This window comes from Helianthus annuus, chromosome 2, assembly GCF_002127325.2.
Source record: "Helianthus annuus cultivar XRQ/B chromosome 2, HanXRQr2.0-SUNRISE, whole genome shotgun sequence".
NCBI classification, from domain to species: domain Eukaryota; kingdom Viridiplantae; phylum Streptophyta; class Magnoliopsida; order Asterales; family Asteraceae; genus Helianthus; species Helianthus annuus.
This window is the reverse complement of record NC_035434.2, coordinates 167,353,256-167,369,595: the sequence shown is the minus strand read 5'-3', so window position 1 is coordinate 167,369,595 and position 16,340 is coordinate 167,353,256. Positions and strand designations below refer to the sequence as shown.

The 16,340-nt window shown below is 34.7% G+C and overlaps 3 protein-coding genes across 5 annotated transcripts; all 3 read right to left on the bottom strand.

The window, feature by feature from the left end:
- Window positions 1–5,093: 5,093 nt before the first annotated feature.
- Window positions 5,094–5,726, bottom strand: LOC110900092. The gene has a single exon (XM_022146996.1). The coding sequence runs from the start codon at window positions 5,724–5,726 to the stop codon at window positions 5,094–5,096; it is 633 nt and encodes a 210-aa protein (XP_022002688.1).
- A 132-nt stretch (window positions 5,727–5,858) lies between these two features.
- On the bottom strand, window positions 5,859–6,921 carry LOC110927074. Of its 2 annotated transcripts, none has more exons than XM_035985493.1 (2): window positions 6,400–6,921; window positions 5,859–6,090 (listed from the first exon to the last, which is right to left on the bottom strand). In XM_035985493.1, exons 1-2 carry the CDS (start codon window positions 6,766–6,768, stop codon window positions 5,998–6,000), a joined length of 462 nt encoding a protein of 153 aa, XP_035841386.1. In that variant the 5' UTR covers window positions 6,769–6,921; the 3' UTR covers window positions 5,859–5,997. The 2 variants fall into 2 exon arrangements, with proteins under 2 accessions (XP_035841386.1, XP_022026361.1); XM_022170669.2 differs by having other exon boundaries at window positions 5,859–6,076.
- A 469-nt stretch (window positions 6,922–7,390) lies between these two features.
- LOC110927075 (BEL1-like homeodomain protein 9) lies at window positions 7,391–12,995 on the bottom strand. Of its 2 annotated transcripts, XM_022170672.2 has the most exons (6): window positions 12,839–12,995; window positions 11,016–12,161; window positions 8,937–9,346; window positions 8,768–8,828; window positions 7,668–8,100; window positions 7,391–7,563 (listed from the first exon to the last, which is right to left on the bottom strand). In XM_022170672.2, the coding sequence occupies exons 2-6, from the start codon at window positions 12,099–12,101 to the stop codon at window positions 7,556–7,558; spliced, it is 1,998 nt and encodes a 665-aa protein (XP_022026364.1). In that variant the 5' UTR covers window positions 12,102–12,161; window positions 12,839–12,995; the 3' UTR covers window positions 7,391–7,555. The 2 variants fall into 2 exon arrangements, with proteins under 2 accessions (XP_022026364.1, XP_022026363.1); XM_022170671.2 differs by having other exon boundaries at window positions 7,391–8,100; window positions 12,839–12,982.
- Between the last annotated feature and the right edge of the window lie 3,345 nt (window positions 12,996–16,340).

The window sequence follows — 16,340 nt, the reverse complement described above, 5'->3', positions numbered from 1 at the left end:
AAAATTTGATAACGAAAGCCAGCGATTTTTTTTATAAAAATATTAAAAAAAATTGTGTCTTTTTAGCTATTTTTAGGAATTTTTAGTTGTGTTCACATTGGTTCTCGCAGTTCTCGCAATAAAAGGTGGTTCCTAACGCATCCTTCTCCTATATATATATATGTATGTGTGTGTGTGTGTGTGTGTGTGAAGTATAGGAAGAAAACTCACTTGAGTTGAAAAAACTCAAGAAAACCATATTTAACATTTTTATTTTTTCTAAAAAAATAGGGAATGTAACATACATATATTTGAACATTTTATAAAAAAACTTAAAAAGCGCCGACTAGTTTTTTTTAAATGTTCAAAATGTGTATGTTACATTTTTTTTACATATATATTATGTAACACTGAATTTTTAACATTTAAAAAAAAACTACTCGGCGCTTTTTTTTTACAAAAATGTTCAATTATATGTATGTTACATTCCCTATTTTTTAGAAAAAAATTAAAATGTTACAGAGGGTTTTTACAAGAGTTTCTTGAGTTTTTTCAACTCAAGTGGGTTTTCATTTTATCCTTCCCATATATATAACACGTAGGGGTGTAAACAAGCCTAGAGGCTCGAGAGCTACTCGTGATCGGCTCGGTTAAAAGCTCGAACGAGCCGAGCTTTAACGAGCCCAAGCCCGAGCTCGAGTCTGAAATAGAGCTCATTTTGTTATCGAGCCCGAGCTCGAGCCTGAAATACAAAGCTTGTTTAGGCTCGCGAGCCTAAACGAGCCCATACTAAATTTTAATTTTTTTATATATAATATATTAATAATGATGATAACATTATTGAGCCGAGCTAGAGCCGAGCTTTGGCTCGTTTAAGCGATGTTGAAGTGAGCTCGAGCCGAGCTTTTAGCTTGTTTAAGGTTGTTCTCAAAATAGTTCGAGCCGAGCTCGAGCTTTGGGTTTTACTCGCGAGCCGAGCTCGAGCTCAAAGAAGTAGGCTCGAACCGAGCCGAGCTCGAGCTTCATAAAAACCTAACGAGCCGAGCTCGAGCCTGGTCGAGCTCGAGCCTGGTCGAGCTCGGGCTCGGCCCGGCTCGTTTACTCCCCTAATAACACGAGCTATTTGACACGAGCTATTTAACACGAGCTATTTGATATTTCCGTGTGACTTATATGAAGTTTTTTACACGTAAAATAAGTCGGTTTTTGTAATAAATTTAAGTTACTTGTGTGAACTATCATATGATAATAAAATTTAAGTTAGTTGTGTGAACTATCATATCGTAATAAAATAATTATATTGTTTATGCTACATAATCTCGTAAAATGTACCGGTACATAATCTAGTATTTTATATAGAAATCTAAAAATAATTAAAAATATTCGATGCCGCTGAAATGACAAAATTAAAGCTGCAAATAATATGACCTAATAGTTGTTTATTATTATTATTATTATTATTATTATTATTATTATTATTATTATTATTATTATTATTATTATTATTATTATTATTATCTGAAAACCAAATACGTGCATATTTATTTAATTTCTTGCTGGCAGCAAAAGCACGAGTATGTACGCAGATAGGGTGGACAAAGAATTAATGAACGTGTTTAACTACCCATTTATTTATTGTAACTATTATCCTAAAAGACAAATGAAAATTAAATGACATTTTAATAAAAAATATATGAATGCCAACTATGCAAGAAGCAAAATCCATTGGTTGAAAGTGCAGATCTCAATATTTTATAACAATTATGGGAAATAAAATACAATCTTTACCCGAGACCTTTTCAAAATCTCAGATTTCAGTTTGAACAAGACTGATAAGCTAATCTTCTTCAAGACTCTCCACTATGGAGCAACCTCCCATCCACATGGAGTGGCCGAACGCCATACAACGCCACTCTACCAGAGGCCGCTTTAAACAAAGAGTGAGGAGGGACCGTATAGGGCGAACCACAACGTGGAAAGAAAAGCATGTGGGTCCCATGTATAACGGTCACATCACCGTTTAGATTAAAAGAAGGGAGTTAATAATTCCACATGGTAAAATTTTATTCTCGCATAATGTATACGGGCCGTATAAGTATAGAATTAAATGAACTGACAAAAAGACTATTCCAATAGTTCCCTTTGCTATTTGCTATTACCCATGACACCAATAGATGATCCACACTTTCTAGCACTATGTCACAATTAACACAATGATTTATTCATGTTGTTCCAAACATAATAATTAATAAGTTATGATTTAATGCATTTCTTTTGTAATTAGTTTCATAGTATCATTATCATATGTAGTTGATTGATAATGAATCACACTTCATAGAGTTCTCATTATTATAATAATGAGTAAAAATTGTCATTGGAGTTGGCTAAAATCTTAGTAAATATAATTTTTTGTCACACTTGACTTAAATCTTGTTCCAAATTGGTTTAGAATTCTAGAAGATAATATTGTATCATCGAGATTCTTCTTGAGCACTCATGGTAAATAGCAATTGATATAGCTTTTTTTAATTATTTAACTACCACAAAAAAAAAAAAAAGATAATATTTCACACAACCCCATCATTTCGAATTTTCGATCATTCAAAATTACCCTGTGTATAGTTTCTTTCCACTTGGTTGTGCCTCCTTTTGTTGGGTCATCATATCACTTGATACTTGGGCCGAACCCACCTAGTGTATCCACTTATGTAGTTTTGACTTTTTGCTGATGATATCAATTATGTGTCTAGTCCACCGAGGTCTTAAAGCTCCGAGTGAAGTGTTCATAGTGTGTTTTAATTATTAACTAGTGAGATTGCTCCGTATTTCGTGATGGGAATTTGATTGTTATCTGTTTGGTTTGTTACGTTATCGGCACTCGTTATAGTAATCAAAAAGGTAAACTTTACATCGATAAAAATGATAAAAACGAATATTAACACTAGTACCAATGTTGTTCAGCTGATAATGAAACTAAATAAAAGATAATTATTATCATTATTATTATTATATATGGTTCTATAATCAGGATATTACACAAATGAAACTACATAAAAAATAATCGACTTATAGCATAACACTATTAGGAGTGAGTTCCTACAATTATCTCCGAGTGAAGTGTTCATAGTGTATTTTAATTCTTATTATTCTTATTATTCTTATTATTATTATTATTATTATTATTATTATTATTATTATTATTATTATTATTATTATTATTATTATTATTATATGTTTCTATAATCAGGATGTTACACAAATGAAACTACATAAAAAATAATCGGCTTATAGCATAGCGCTATAAGGAGTCTGTTTCTACAAATTATCTACCAAACCGCATAAAATACTTTTATTATTATTGTTGTTGCTGTTGTTAATATTATTATCATATGTTATAATTTAGTGAGCCGAAGATTTATTTTCTTTCTTATTTTACTCTCTTTCTCTTTCACATCCTATTATTGTATATTAAAATTTAATAAAAAAAATCAATAATATCTTATCACAAAAACTATTTTATAATATTTTAGTTTTCATTATTAACTATATTTATTTTTTTCAATACGTGTAATACACGTAGTTCTAATCTAGTAATAATTTTAAAAAAATTATTTAACTAAATCTAATTTAAATGAGAATAATAAAACTTCTTTTATCTCCTACGGAGAAGGAGAAAATACAAGTTACAAATTACATATTATTATTAATTAAAAAATTAATAAAAAAAGTTATTATCCTTATCTAAATTATATTTAATTAAACTATTGTTTAATAGGAAAAAACATTGAAAAATAAGATAAGGAGATTATTAATTCAAAGTTTAATAAAAAGGTTATTATCCTTTTCTAAATTATATTTAGTTAAATTATTGTTTAATATGAAAAAGAAATTGAAAAATAAGATAAGAAGACACTAGATATTGGCATGTGTCAAAAAAAAAAAAAAAATTCTTTGATTAATATAGAAAGATAAGTTTCTGTTGTAAATTTGCTTGTGTGGAAAATAATCTTTCATTTTTCTTTTTTGAAAGGTAAACTTCATTAGAACCAAGCCAACCTCAAAAACAAGGCGGCCAACCAATAACACATTACATAATTACAAATTTACACCAGTTTTGCCATGTAATCGACTTGACTTAGACCTATTCTTAAACCATAAAAAACCCACCGCTTTGATTTCACTAATAATGTCTTCGACTCTAGCCGCTTTGTTGTTGAATCTAACCTCGTTTCTAGCTCTCCAAATGCTCCAACATCGAATCCTCATTATCCCTTTGAAAGCTTCTTTTTCCGTATCTTCTAATCCCACATGTTCACGAATGTCTAACAAATCTTTGAAAGAGAACATGAATAAGTTTGAGAGCCTACACCACCTACTTATGTGAGACCACACAACTGAAGCAATATAACAAGAACAGAAAATGTGTTCAACCGTTTACTCCCCTTCACTACACAAAGAACAAGTAATATCTTCCACCTCAATGTTCCTTTTCTTTAAAGCATCAACAGTAGCGATCTTGTTCATATCAGCCCTCCAAATGAAAATATTGTATTTCGACAGAATCCATTTACAATCATCTGGCACTGAAAAATTAACCCTAACTCTATCTTTGTCGATGATGCGCTTAACAGCCCCTACGCTAAATTGTTTCCAATCCAAGACCAAGAATCGCGCTTATCATCCAACGAAACCGAAAATAACAGGCTGCATAAATCCAAAAGCTGATCACTAACCTCCACTCCATTCGCGACATTTCTGCTCCAAACCCTGCTAAATGACGGCCCATTACCCTCAGATTTAACCCGATCACACACCCGGCATCTCTTCTTCGCTTCCAATTTAAAAAGCTCCGAAAATTTATCCTTGAGTGGTTCGTTACATAACCACGGATCTAACCAAAATGTCGTATCATCCGACAACTCCTTTAAACAAATTCCTTAAAGAATTCCCATCAATGGTAGTTTTAGACAACACGTTTACAATATTACTTCAAACACCTCCCATAGATTTCCTTGCCGAGATAAAATCCCAACATAATCTAGTATTATGAATTGCTTCAATAACTTTCGTCCAAAGCTTGCTTTTGTCTATTTTATAGGAGACATTAATATTTCTCAGCTTACTAAACCAAGCCCTCCACTCTCCTTAGGAAGAGTGACCCTCTCCCAATCAACCCAATGAAGCTTATTATTCGAATCGTTTCCTCCCCACAAAAACTTTCTAATTTTGCATTCCAAATCCTTAATCACTTTGGAAGGGACCTTATATAAAGAGAAATAATAATTCGTAAGACTTTCAAGGACGACCTTAATTAAAGTGACCCTTCCTCCTATAGAAAGATGCGAAGCTTTCCTTAGATAGTCTCGAGTCAAAAATATCATAAACCGGTCCCCAGTTAGAGATCGATTCATATTAGCACCAACATTTAACCCAAGATAAATCATCGGAAACTCCCCCGCTTGACATTCAATCAACAATGCCATGTCTTCTAATTCGTTTGCTCTAACTCCAATAGCAAAGATGTTCGACTTGGAAATATTGATTTTAAGACCCGAACACAAATGAAAAACCCGTAGAATCCGCACCACATTAGCTATATTATCTCTAGACCACTCCCCGATAATGATAGCGTCATCCGCATAGAAAAGATGGGAAATATTCGGGCCATTGTTAGGAAGTCTAATACCTGAAATAGCCTTAACATCTTTGGCCTTTTCCAGCATGCAAGAAAGCACCTCCATCACCATAATAAATAGGAAAATAATCTTTCATTGAATCCCATGTTTTATGTTTGAAATTAAGGGGTTTCAAAAATACGTTAATCATATTAATGAGATTTTGGACTGTTAATCAAATTAACTCTTTTTGAACGTCTCTAATTTGATATTACTCTACTCCAGTCTAGATTTACTCAATGCCTCAAAATGAGGCTAGAACCGAGGGACATATATACATTTACCACTAAGATAATGAATAAGAGATCTAGACTTTGAAGACTCTCAGGTGCTGTTTGTTTTTTCAGAGGTGAAATGTCTGCAGTCTACGGACCACATCTGCAGACATCTGTAGCAGAAGAGGTGGACCAAACCTCTGCAGTCTGCAAGAAGAAGACTGTTTGTTTTTTAACTTATGCAAGTTGCTGAAATAAACCGAAATCTAAATAAACTGAACATAATAGGCACAAATAATAAAAATGATAAAGCATGATCAACTAACAAATTGCTCTAATCGCACGAATGTTAAGTTTTCCCATCTAAATCCCTCCTTAATCTTCCATTCACCACAATGCCTATACCTAACCTCTCGAAAACCCCAAGCTGAACATTTTCAAAATTACAATTCACAGTGACCAAATTCGAACTGAATCAGCAATTAACCAACTCCAAAATAGCTAAACAAATCAACAATAATCGTGATTACCTCTGAAGACGAATAAGTCGAATCGAGACCATTGGCGACTGGTGAAGCGGAACGACGGTGATTGAGAGAGAATCTCCGGTCTGGTGCAAGATATCTATGAAGAGGAGAGGTGGTGGCGGCGGCGGCCTGTAGAAGGAGACGAACGGCGGCGCGACAGGGGTGTGGGAGGAGAGGTGGTGGCGGCGGCGGTTTGGGGGAGGAGTGGTGGTGGCGGCAACACGACAGGGCTGTGGGAGGAGAGGTGGTGGCGGCGGTGATGTGGGAGGAGAGGTGGTGGCGGTGGCAGGGAAGAAGAAGGGAGGTGGAGGAGGGGTAGGGTTCTGTGTGTTTTGTGAAGAGGTTAGAAGAGTTGAGAAGATGGTAGTCCATGTCTGCACCAAAAAATGGTCAGGCAGAGCTTTTTGAGTGATTTGTCTTCTAAAAATCAAACACGTTGCAGACCCCTACGTCTGCGCGTGGTCTACGTGAGGAAGACAAAAGTGGTTGTGAAGCACTTTTCCTAAAAAACAAACACCACCTCAATGTGGCATCGTATGTTTTTTATTTTATATAAAAAGCTTTGATGAATCTCTTTTATTCTAATGTTAATGAGATTCAGATGGATGTTATAATTGATATTATATGATGTTAAATCCATTAGGTACCTTAAAAATCAAGTAAATAACCAATGAGGTTGGCAATATATAACAAATGGAAAGCCTTTAGGAACACCTCAGTTTAAAGGTCTTAGCTAGGATTCAAATCTTACAGACGACAAGATTAAAGAAATTCATCATTCCAGTCTATGTTCAATCTATAAATGTTAACTCGTGCAATGTATAATCATTCAGAGATGATACTATTTTTTCCAGTCACTTTTAAATTTTAAGATATAAGATTACGTCACAATTTAGATTCAATATGTTAAACCATAAAAATAACATTATTTTCCCTCTGAAAACATTGTTTTAATTACTTTTCAGTTTCTGTTCCCGTTCTACTTCAATAATTCTTGTATAGAAATGTAAAATGTAAGTTGCAACCTCGTACATAATTTACTACAAAAGGAAAGTGATTCCTAGATTTAGAAACTTACAAAATCATGGATTAGGGTTTACAAAACCAACATAAACCCTTGAAATAACCAATATGCAATCTACCACTACCGTAATTCTGATTAGATTCCTGAAAAAAATACAATTTTTTTTCATGTTATGTATCTTTTTCTTGAGGCTACAATAGCATTTTATCATTACAAAACTATCCCACAAAATCATGAACCAACTGACCTCCAAATCGCTGTCGAAGTTGATGTTCATGTTGCTGCAATTGTTGCACATGTTCCGCGTTCTGCCTGAGTCCTAACGTAAGTGAAACGGGCCCCACCCCGCCTGCCTCGAATGTGGTTCGTGGGTAGGGCATTATGTTTGTAATGGTGGGTTGGGGGATTTGGTACTCGGGCCTTGACCGTTTTTCGTGGTCCCATAGTTGTTCGTTTGGTTCGTTTTGATTGTTGATCATGGTCAAGGCTCCGGAAGTCCTTAAACACTCGGGTTGTTGCTTGTTTGTTAATGAGCCCATGTCCATGCGGCTCGTGTCTTGACCGTCGGTTGGAGGGTTGTTTGGGTTCGAGTTTGCTAACCCTTTTGTTTCAAGGGTATGGATTTCTTCAACCATAGGCTTCCATATGCGTACTCTCGCATTTATGAACCAGTTTGAAACCTAATTCAAAAACCATATAAAGTATATTATTCAGATAAAATTTTTGTACAAAAATCTTTGCATTTTGAACTCGAAACAAGTTGTGGTGTCCCCGGATCGCGTGTCTGGTTCTCCAAATGTAGCAATCCAGAAGACTTACACATGAGCATATCAATAGCTAATGAAACAATAGTAGAATCTTGTATGTAAATATCAATATTTTCTACCTAATTATGACAATTAAAATGTAGATAAGTATTTGAATTTGATCTCACAAATCACAAAAACAAGAAAATAATGCAATTCTTAGGAGATGTAGACACGGTAAAGAATCATATTCAGTGTCGAACCTAGGATTTTTTTTCCATCAAGGTTGATTTTCAGTGCTCAGATGTCTCTTAACTCGACATTCAAATTTTCAGGTCACTCCCAAAAAGTGATGTACCATTCAATAACGTCGAATTCAGTATCCCTTTCTTTGCTTTTCACTTTGTTTTTCAAATGGAACATGTATAAATTATTCATTTCTAATTAAGTTAAAAATTATATTTGGGTTAGGCGTCCAAAATTCTTGAGGACCCGTCGAAAAACCTAAAAATATACGAAACATGAATTAAAAAAAAAAAAAGCCTATGAGGTCAGTTGACCTCACACCCTATATACTACATGATTATAAGGTAGTTCTAACCTGGTTTCTGGTTAAGCCCGTTTGAGTCGCCAACATATGCTTGTCTGCATCCGAAGGATACCTACACAAAATCAAATTTCAAAAGAATTACATCATATAAACATATAGACCTAAACATAAACACAAATAGCATTATGTTAATATGCATAGAGAAAGCATAGAGCGTTACGGGTGAAGAAAATGGTCAAATAGCCAAGCTTTTAGAACCGAGACCGCACGCTCAGGAAGACCACGTTGAGGCCGCCATATTGGTTGTTGGTTCACAAAAGATCCCATTCCACCACTAGATTTCCCGTGTCTTTGAATGTTATGATCCATAGACTTCAGTTGTGATAACGAATCATTCGCATTATTATTATTACCATCAAAAGTTCTACTTGGAGAACACAAATCTTCAAAAGTCTTCTTCATTTGTGTGAGTTGCTCCGAAATCGCATTCTTCACAAAGTGAAAGTGTCGCGAAACCGATTTCAAAGCCAACGACACAAATGGTGTCGCTGAAGTAAGTCCCGCGACTGTCTCAAACGACGAGATCACCATTTGCATTTGTTGATGATATTGTTTGTACCTTCTACATACCTTTAGGAAAACAAAACATATAAACATATGTAGTTTAAGTTCTATAAAACTGTCACTAAATTGTCTCCTTATTAGGAAAACAAAACATATAAACATACGTAGGTTAAGTTGTAGAAAACTGTCACTAAATTGTCTCCTTAGGGGGGACGGGGTGGTTCACTAGTGATAGATTCTAGTGATGGGAGCACCCAATCAAATCATGCCATGTCAGCACCCAATATTCTAGTGATAGTGATAGAAATGTAGTGGGGGTGGTATCACTAGTGATGGGATTCCAATGTACAAGTATTAATGCACAATGTACAAGTCCATACCCTATCATCCTCAAAGTTCAACGTGTTACCACCATCACTCGTTATACTTCCACGAGTGATAGAAAGGGGTGGCGGCGGTGTTGAGTGATGAAATAACGAGTGATGGCACCTCCATCACGGACCACCCCGGGTGGCCTTATGGGTTAGGTGTAACGAAAAGTTTGTTGGGGGCGGGAAAACATAGCATGTGAAACCTCAATTATGAAAGAGATTAAGGAATTTAATAGTGACGAAATTGTGGGGTAACTACAGTTTAAAGTAGGTTTAGTTGGTCTTTCTTTAGGAATTTTCGATGTTACAACGTGTTAGATTTTGGACCTTACAATTTAATTTAAATTTAAATCAATAATATGAACGAAACTACATTGATTAATTGGTTGAAAGTAGCTTATCCAAAGTGATTATTCTAAACCACATAATCATTTTAAAACATAGGGGAGGGTACTTATTACCATCCGGAACACTAGATATTACGATAACATGCATAACAAAATAAATCATTCATTTTGTTAATCTTAAAAATTTTAACCACTATATATTACGATAACTACCATCCGGAACACTAGATATTACGATAACATGCATAACAAAATAAATCATTCATTTTGTTAATCTTAAAAATTTTAACCACTATATATTACGATAACTACCATCCGGAACACTAGATATTACGATAACATGCATAACAAAATAAATCATTCATTTTGTTAATCTTAAAAATTTTAACCACTATATATTACGATAACTACCATCCGGAACACTAGATATTACGATAACATGCATAACAAAATAAATCATTCATTTTCTTAATCTTAAAAATTTTAACCACTATATATTACGATAACTACCATCCGGAACACTAGATATTACGATAACATGCATAACAAAATAAATCATTCATTTTCTCAATCTTAAAAATTTTAACCACTGTATATTACGATAACACACAAAACAAACTAAATTATACGTTTTTTTATTTTAAAATTCTAAAAGTTAAAGAAAATATTAAGTTATGTCACCTACAATATTTTATTAGTTTCTCATGAATTTTGTTTATATATAAAATTAACCTACATATTTGGAAGTCATGAGTAGGCTATATCGGCCTACACATGTGTGCTTAAATAGTTAACAATTTAAAAAAATATGAAAAAACTAGTCTGGTGTTTATATGTACACAAACATACACATACAAATTTTTTTTAATAAATATGAACCATTTAGGAAAACTTTAAATGACTTAATGTTTGTTTTCTTTCAAGATAATTTACCTCACACTTAAAACCTAATCACAAAAAACACCTTTAAACTAGCAACATTTTGGGCTAATTATTATAGCACAAGTTTAATAATACCTCTTCTTGCATATATAACAACTTGGCTTTCTTCTGATGAAATTCCGGTCGATATGTTTCCGAAACCGAGCCAGACCGACCAACATGTTCATTCGAGCCATAAACCGTCGAACACGATGCACCCGACTCACCTGAAACCCTACTCATCTCTTCCTCAAGAATCTTGCGAGTATCATCACATGTTTGACCCAACTCTTGACCCCCAACTTTACAACTATCATTCAACAACTCTTGTGCTGGCTTCAAATACTTAGAATTCTTAAGAATAGTAGCATACCCCGTAAACGGGCCCAGTGGGCCCACGTTCCTATGAGCGAAAGACGACATATCCATCAACTGTTTCGGGTCCGAAGTAGTTAACCCATCGGGTTTTAACTGTTTTGGACCCGAATGTAAGGATGGATACTCCGTCTTCGCTTGAGGAACTGACGATAACGATAACGATAAACCCTGAGTGGTGCTATCGTTGCTTTTGTGTGTCACAAACCCTAACTGATCCGAACCGTTCATCCAATAAGGAATGCTTTGATGACCATGCGATCCAACGGTGGCGGATGCAACAACTTCTTGAAGGGTATTTTGGTACCCGAAAGCCGGAATTTCACCGGAGTTTTTATGATCATTTAACTGAATGTGTTGCAAATCTTGATTATAACTTTGATCAATATTCATTGAACAAATATTATGAGAGTATGTGTTAACATTCCAATCACTTCTAGTTTGCTGGTTTTGAGTGTCCACAACACTCTTCCAGTTCCCAGTTTGCAGGTTCTGGTTCGGGTTCGCTGAACTAGAACCCGAACCTGAAACTGAAACCGAACCTGAAACCGAACCCGAAACCGAATCTTGATCTGCAAAAGAATGACTAGGAGGTAACAAAAGGTGTGGGTTACTTGCAATGGAATGAAGCATCTCGGATGGGAATACATTCGGGTCGTACGAAACGGATCCGTATCTGGGTCGATGAACTTCGTATTGTGGATCTTGTTGGTGGGTCGGGTCGTCGGAGTTTTGCTGGAATCTTAACTTATGTCGCCGGTTTTTTTGTGCTACATGAGATTCTGTTCTTAGATTGTTCATATCCATTGAACCCACCAAATCAAGCAGAATTAATATTCTTGACGTTATCAACAATGGTCAAATTTCCTGCATGAATACAGTATAAACTATTAAGTTAATCCAAGTTCGTACAAGAGGAACCGTTGTTTCGTACAACTAGCCATCACGCCTGTTAAAAAAAACAAGAATATATAAAAAAAATAGCGAAAAAATGTCATATTTGGTGAACAAAAAAATTTAGTAATTTAACTGAGCACATGAAGAATCGTTGATTTGCACAATTGGTCATCACGCTTGTTTTAAAAATATATATATCAACCGAAAAAGAAAAATACATGTGAAATTTAGTAATTCAACCTAGTACAAAAGAAGCCGTTGATTCACACAATTGATCATCGCGCTTGTTTAAAAAGACAAAGAGTATATCACCGGAAAAATGAGGGGTGATACGTGAAATTTAGTAATTCAACCTGGTACGAGAGGAACCGTTGATTCATACAATTCGTCATGCTTATTTAAAAAAGAAAGAGAGGAAGGTCATGTTTAGTGACAGGTGAAATCTAGTAATTCAACGTAGTACAAGAAAAACCATTAACTCACTCACAGTAATTCAACTTAGTACGAGAGTACGAGAGGAATCGTTGATTCACACAATTCATGGCGTTTAGTGACCGGTGAAATCTAGTAATTCAAACTAGTACAAAGAAAACAGTGAATTCACACAATTGATCATCGTGCTTGTTTGGAAAAAAGTTATGTATTACCTGAACAAAGTTACAAAATGACGACATATTTAGGTGGCCGGAGAAAGTAACGCCGCCGTATACGGCGGAGACAACAGTGGAGAAAACAGAAAAGAGGAGAGCGTTAGGAGGACAATGATTGCAAAGGTGATAATTAAGGACTGCAGTTGGCTTTTCAGATTCAAAGACCTAAATAAGTAACGGCGTTAATACGATTTGACGGCGGAGAGTGGAATGCATGTTGACGGGAGGTGGATGTGACGGAAATGCCCTTAGTCGGCTAGTTAATTACGAAAGGTCCATTGGTTACCTGTCTTTTGTAGGGGTCCCACACAGATTTGACGTCCATTAATTGGATGTACCCGAATCTCTAGTTCGATTTAGTTTTCTTCTCCACCATACAAAATGTTGGACTCCTTTACAACATTTATTTGTTTAGGTTAACTTTAAAAAAAAAAAAAAAAATCAGTTTTGGAACTTTGGGGATTGATTGTAGTTTTATTATATTTTTCTACTTAAACTCATTTTATAAATTAAAGTAATCATAATCATATATGGTTGGTTAGTATGATATGGATAAATTGTATTTTAGTTTTTTTTCCTTTTACAAGTAATTATATGGATGCTTAAAAATGGTTAAAAGAACTAGTTATTGTTGTATCTCTTGATTTAAATTGGGTCCCGTCCACTTTGTTGAAGTTCGCTTTTGATCGGGGTTGTACTCTTAAAAGAAAGTTGCTAGCGCATTTAGGAATTTGAGATGACGAAAGATTTTGACAGCCATAAATTGATTTTTATTTTCATTTACCTGACGTTTGAGGAATCTCTCCAATGTATTTGGTCGATTGCTTTGCGCCTCCAGTCAATGGGTCATCTTGTTCCAAATGCGAAGAAATGTTTATGGGATTTAACGATGATAACTATTTGGAAGCAACTTTGTTGTCTGGTGTTTACAATGTCCCAAAAGAAACAACATCGGTTCTCAATTCATAATACACACATCAGTCCTCTTAATTCAATACATTTGTCAATGTTCTTAAGGCCATTGCTGATGTCCTACACCTCCCATACACCTTTAAATGCATCAGATATGTCAAAGTGACCTTCATCGTACTCATTATCTCTTACTTCGCCAACCACTTTATGATGTTGCTTGTCAAAACCAACCATAAACTCTAATCCGTCAGCGACATCTTCAAACCCGATGAAATCAAGATAACCTCAATGTAAGTTACCTAATTTCATCTTATTACGTTGGTGGACATACTCAATTTGCTATAAACTTTAGTTTCCACAAACCCTAACAACCTCCTTTTTTAGTAAATGGCCCAATCAGATGTAAAAGGGATTATTGTTAACGTGAGGAAAGGAGAAGGTGTTTTTGATAATCGGGTTTTGTTTAAACAAAGGAGAGTGATGATTACCTTACAAAAATTAACAAATTATTTAACATTAGTTAGAAAAAAATACTAACGTTTATGTTAAAAAAAAGAATCAACCTTATGTAACATACCAAATGTTTTAGGATCATATTTGCTTGGTTTGTGCTTGAACTCTTAGGTTTCCTCGATAGTTCGGGATCACATCAGGAATGACCTCAACGATTTGTAAAGTGTACTTGCCTAGATATGTTTACAAGTTGAGCACACCACTGGTTAGGAATTGTTAACCGCTCCCTTGATGAGTCCATGGAAGGACGAAAAAATGACCCTGATCGTAAGTAGGATGGATTGGCTGGCACCTGAGCAACCAAAGTTTGGTTTGGATTGTCTGTACACACATTTCCCCTTACAACATAAAATTTAAAAAATACGTGTATGAAACCTAACACTCGGAAGTTGACTCCGTATCAAGTGATATCAGATCCATGTTGGTCGTCAGATACGTTAGAATGTTCACTTGTCTCAAAAGTTCTTCAAAGATGGTCACAAAGTGGTAGTGAGAGAAAATCAAAGTATGGGCAATCAAATTTAGGTGTCATATGTGAGTGATTATATTTGTAAGCCGCAAGTATGGAATTGCTAACTCCGCTCTAGTTTCAAAAATCGTAATTGACCCTTTGGCCGTGTTCAAGTTTGGAATGCATGGCCACAATTTCAATGTAAGAATTCGAAGACATAAGTCGGGACACAGAACCGGTCTAGTAGTTTGATGGTCGTTGCACGCTGAACTATAGTTGTTCCTCTTAACCAAAGTGAACCATTATTTATGGGGTGCTGACGCGAATGTGAAGCACATGCATGGGGATGTGCATTATTTGGTGGTGGGAGAGTTTGATGTACCAAATGTTTGAACATCATAATTGCTTGGTTTGTTCTTTGAACGTTTGGGTTTACTTGTTAGTTTGGGATCTCACATGGAAGATCTGTAAGGTGTACGTGCGTAGATGTGTTTAAACTTTGAACGCACCACTAGCCGGGAATTGTTGGCCTTTTCCATGACAAAACAAAACTAGTAACCATGATCTTCAACGGGACAGACTGGCTGACATCTGGACAATCGTGTGCGCCACACTAGGCCTTGGAAGATGATTACAACATTTAGTCATAGTTTTGATAAGAGTCGATTCCATTATATAATAACTTATTCCATAGTTTCACCTTTTTGCATCTTTAAGGCGATCAAGTGCATAAGTGCCTACATTCACTTAAAAAGTAGAAACAATACATCTAAATAAAATAGAGAAACGATACATTAACATATAAGATAACGTGATATCATACAAAATGAACTTACAGGTGTTAAACATTGGTTTACTTCCTCGCAATCTTACAAAATTATGTCATGTTATGTTATCGTGATCTATCACCACTCGTAAGAAAAATATATATTGTATAAAGTTTACACGCCTAAAATTAAAGGTGATATAATTCATGACACGACATGAACACGATACATAATGAAAAGGTTTTGGGTTATTTAACACGACCCGTTTTGTGAGTAGGTTAACATTAAGACGACATGTTTAATAATTAAGTTAACTTGTTTCAATGTTTTTTTTTTTAAAAGGTTTATATGTAGATTTTGGAAAGAGTATTTAGAAAGCACTAAAATTAAGAGTTTGATTATTATTTTTTAGTTCTCCAGCTTGCTATTAACTTTAAAAAGTGAAATTAATATTTTGTTACTAAATGTTTATGATCTCTTAGATTTCAAAAACATTATTTTAGTCTAACTAGTCGTTCTTCGATCTTGAAATAAACAAATGGAACCAGGTTTGTTAATGGAGAGTGAGAACTGAGAAGTAAAGAAAAAAAAATGAGTATGTCATCCATAAAAAAAAAAAAAAAAAAAACTGATTCATACAGGAGTATTTAATTGATTTATTTGTTACATGTATTACTCACATAAAATCCGAAACATATCACAATTTTAAACGGGTCTCACATGATACGCTGCCAATCTAATTTAAATAAGTATAAAATAAATAATGGAAGTTTGGTTGAATTTAGCATGATAACTCATTAAACTTTTATTTGAATCTCAGGATACAGGGAGCGGTTAAACACTTTTAATAGGTAAA

Excerpts from the sequence above, each read along its gene's own strand:
- LOC110927075 (XM_022170671.2), bottom strand. The coding sequence starts at position 12,101 with ATGGATATGAACAATCTAAGAACAGAATCTCATGTAGCACAAAAAAAC. Across the intron at positions 8,829-8,936 it reads TTTGACCATTTTCTTCACCC|GTATCCTTCGGATGCAGACA; the intron begins GTAACGCTCTAT and ends GATTTTGTGTAG. Across the intron at positions 8,101-8,767 it reads CGGGCTTAACCAGAAACCAG|GTTTCAAACTGGTTCATAAA; the intron begins GTTAGAACTACC and ends TTTTTGAATTAG.
- LOC110900092 (XM_022146996.1), bottom strand. The coding sequence starts at position 5,726 with ATGGTGATGGAGGTGCTTTCTTGCATGCTGGAAAAGGCCAAAGATGTT.
- LOC110927074 (XM_035985493.1), bottom strand. The coding sequence starts at position 6,768 with ATGGACTACCATCTTCTCAACTCTTCTAACCTCTTCACAAAACACACA. Across the intron at positions 6,091-6,399 it reads CGACTTATTCGTCTTCAGAG|TCTTCTTCTTGCAGACTGCA; the intron begins GTAATCACGATT and ends AAAAACAAACAG.